The 3,968-nt window shown below is 33.9% G+C and overlaps 1 protein-coding gene across 1 annotated transcript; it reads left to right on the forward strand.

Annotated features, from left to right (window-relative positions):
- Positions 1-985: 985 nt before the first annotated feature.
- LOC132627810 (putative cyclin-A3-1) lies at positions 986-3,439 on the forward strand. The gene is made up of 4 exons (XM_060343391.1): positions 986-1,620; positions 1,922-2,154; positions 2,388-2,859; positions 2,953-3,439. The coding sequence occupies exons 1-4, from the start codon at positions 1,333-1,335 to the stop codon at positions 3,007-3,009; spliced, it is 1,050 nt and encodes a 349-aa protein (XP_060199374.1). The 5' UTR covers positions 986-1,332; the 3' UTR covers positions 3,010-3,439.
- Positions 3,440-3,968: the final 529 nt, after the last annotated feature.

Consider the following 3,968-nt stretch of genomic DNA (forward strand, 5'->3'; position numbering starts at 1 on the left):
TTTTTTCTTGCCTGAAAAGGACAAAGGTCGTAAATTTCGAAGTTCCCATAGAAGATACTTCAGTAACATCAGCATTTGCTTCAACTCAAACACATGGTAATGCCCTAATACTTCTTCCGTGGGTAATCCTCCTAAAAAGAAGAAAAGAACAACTCCTTGTAGTCGAAACCCTAGCCTTGGGGATAATGATAGAAAAACATCTGAAGTTTGGGATCATTACATAATTTTTTTTTTAATAAAATGGGAGAATTGAGGGCAAAATGCAAGTACTGCCCCCAAGTTTGGGATCATTACACAAAGTTTTTTTTATTTCATATATTTTCATTTTAATTTTTGGTAGTCTTTATGTTTAATTAATAATATGTATGTTTGTAACAACAACTAAAAGCTCCTATGCTTTACTTTATTTCCAGGTATGTCTATTAAGATGACAAAAATGGTGCAACCACTACTAAGTTCGAGAGCGATCGCGGTTTTTACATGTCTTATATTAATTAATTTGAGTTATCAATTATTCCGACTTATAATACTTTTTACATAATTTTCAAATATGTAAAATTTATTTCAAAAAAATTTAAAGATCTAAGGTCCAATTCACTGTGAAATTCAAAAGCTTGACTCTCAAAATTTGAATAATATCACATAAATTGGGACAGAGAAAGTAAATTACAACACCATGAGTACGCAGACCTTGCACCTTCTAAAGATAGAGGGGTTGTTTTCGGAAGATTCTCGGATCAAGTAAAACAATTAAAAGCACAGGTTTAAAAAAGAAATACAGTATTGAAGAGGGCCAAGAGGCCATATTGAAAATAATGGAGAAAAACAATAAGTAATACAATAACAGATGCAAAGAAAACAATAAGTGATAATAAAAACAGAAAGTAAATTACAAGGAACAAATTAAAATTTATCAATACATTAGGGACCAAAAAACAAAACGACTCTAATAATTACAGCTGTAAATGTGATACCACTACTACCTTTCGCTCGTGAATATATTTAAGCCGGGAGCGTGTTGGAGGGAAAATCACCCAAATTTTACTAAACTTCGAATTTCAAAACATTTGACCCCCCAAATTTCTGAAACTCAAAAAAAAAACACTTCACTCTTTCTTTCAATCACCCCTCCAAATCCCATTTCCCAATTAAAAAAAAAAAAAAATCAAAAACCAAAAAACGCCTGTACCCGCCTCAAGTGAAATATTTTCGAAAAAATTCAAGACTCTTATATGGCGGCATATAAACCCATAACAACCTCTCATTTCTCAAGCTCTTGAATTCTCTTTTACTCTTTGTTCTTGAAAGAGTAAAAGGAAGAGGGTATTATTAATGGCTGATAATAAAGAAAATTGCAACAGTGGTAGAGTTACAAGATTAGCCAAAAAAAGGGCAGCAGAGGCTATGGCCTTAAAACATCAACAACGGGCTAGTAAAAAGAGAGCTGTTTTGGGTGAGATTCAGAATTTAACTAATGTGGGTGTGAAGAAGCAATCTAAGAGGAAGGTGAAAAGGGCTGTGGCTAGTAAAACTGTTGAGGAAGTGAATTTAAATGATGATGACCCTCAGATGTGTAAAGCTTATGTTTCTGATATTTATGATTATCTTCGTAAAATGGAGGTTAGTTTAATTTACTGTATCTGAATGTAATTGGTTCAAATGGAGTGAAATAAATCACAACTAGTTTCACATTGAGACTTAGTAGTTATTAGTTTAATGGTATATGACATAATATAGCTATTTTCTGGTTTCTTATGTCTTATTTTGCAATCGAACTTGTTTAACTTAAAGGTAAGTGTGTTTACTGTTATGGATTATTGAATCTGACTTTAAGGTCTATAAAGGTGTTGGTTGTTTGTGTTCAGTACAGTGGCATTATTGGAAATTGGGTTTTGACAAATTTGGTGATTTTTGTGTTCAGATTGAAGAAAAGAGGAGACCTTTGCCTGATTACTTAGAGACAGTTCAGAAGGATGTGAGTGCAAATATGAGAGGGATATTGGTGGATTGGCTGGTGGAAGTTTCAGAGGAATACAAGCTGCTTTCAGACACCTTATATCTTACTGTTTCATACCTTGACAGATTCTTATCAATGAATGTAATCAGCAGGCAAAAGCTTCAGCTTTTAGGTGTTTCCTCGATGCTTATTGCTGCGTAAGTATCTTAGCTTCTGATGGTTTTTGGTGTGTTGAGTGACAAGACCTATATACTGATTATGTTTAGTTTGTGTATACAATATGTTTATCATTTGTATATTTATACTTAATATACAAACCTACACGTTTGTTGGCTAATAATCTTTTGACCGGTCCAAAAATGTAATTTTTCCCTGGAAATTTGGTTAGTTGGTTTTGCTAATGAGTGTATTCTGATATGGTAATTTACAGGAAGTATGAGGAGATTAGTCCACCACATGTTGAAGATTTTTGTTACATTACGGACAATACATATACTAAAGAAGAAGTGGTGAAAATGGAAGCTCATGTGCTAAAATCACTCAAATTTGAGATGGGTAATCCCACAGTGAAAACATTTCTCAGGAGATTTACTGGGGTTGCTCAAGTAGACTATAAAAGCCCCAATTTACAGTTGGAGTTTTTGGGATATTACCTAGCTGAGTTAAGTATGTTGGACTATAGCTGTGTGAAATTCTTACCTTCTTTGGTGGCTGCATCTGTTATATACCTTTCGAGGTTTACATTACGACCTAATGAACATCCTTGGAGTTTGGCTCTTCAACAATACTCGGGATATAAAACATCGGACTTGAAGGAATGTGTTCTTATCCTACACGACTTGCAATTAAGTAGAAGAGGAGGTTCTTTAGTCGCCGTGAGGGACAAATATAAGCAGCATAAGGTATAAATTAATCTAAGTTAATTGTTGGTGATTTTGCTGTAGGTGCTTGTTTAATTCAGCTATCTAACTTGACCTGTTATTTACTTGTTACAGTTCAAATGTGCGTCGATGTTGACTTCTCCCGTGGAAATACCAGCTACATTCTTTTGAGATTAGGCTTCTGCTTGGACATATAGATTAGAAAGTGCCAATGATTCCTGGAAAAAATGGACTGTGTTCTTGGTTTTGCTTAACCTGGATGTCTGTCTAACTGGGCTTTAAGGATGCTGAGGACATTAGTTTTAGTAGATTTTGCAGTCTTAGAATGAATCTGGTGCAAGAAGTTACTAACTGGTAGTAAGATGGAAGTTTGACAGATTTTTTGTAGCTTGGTCAGAAATCTGTAGATGTTTGGCTTAGAACAATTGAAGTTATTGGTTCCTTTACAAGTCTTTTATTTGTTTTTGATGAAGATACAAATCTCTCATGTATAAAGTCCTAGTAGCTTCAGAACTAAAGAAAAGATTGTTGGATCAAGTCATTGTATTCATTTACCGAAGTACTTGTATACGTTTACGACTACTAGTCTCTTTTTCAGCTTTGTTATTTTCTAAAATAGAGAATGTGTTCATCAGGCAACTAATGGTTACTGTTTTAATGATATGTAGAGATGATTATCCAACGATGATGTAAGTTACGCTAAAATGGCTTAAAGATTTCTGAATTCTGGTGATCTAACTTATATTAAAGGCCTAACTGTTACAGCTTTTTTGGGAGGATCTTTGTGATTCAAATTTTGTAACCTTTCAATTTGAAATTGGATGTTGTTGTTACATTAGCGCTCGTTAATGTCCAACTTTTTATCATCTTTTGAAATTGCAGATGTTGACCCTTCATTTTGAAAGTTGCGAAGCTCTCTTTCCTTTCATGGATTTTTTTAATCTTTCCACATTGAAGACGACGGGTATCTTGTTCCTTAATTAATGACAATATCACATGACTTATGAGGGAGCGGATCCGCTCCAGTAGTAAACCATCCAGTAAAGATCAATACATTGTTGGATTCTTGCCATTTGTCTAATAAACAAATGATCGTTGAAATTCATTTTACAGTGCAAATAGATTAAGAA

Source organism: Lycium barbarum, chromosome 2 (genome assembly GCF_019175385.1).
Source record: "Lycium barbarum isolate Lr01 chromosome 2, ASM1917538v2, whole genome shotgun sequence".
NCBI lineage: Eukaryota > Viridiplantae > Streptophyta > Magnoliopsida > Solanales > Solanaceae > Lycium > Lycium barbarum.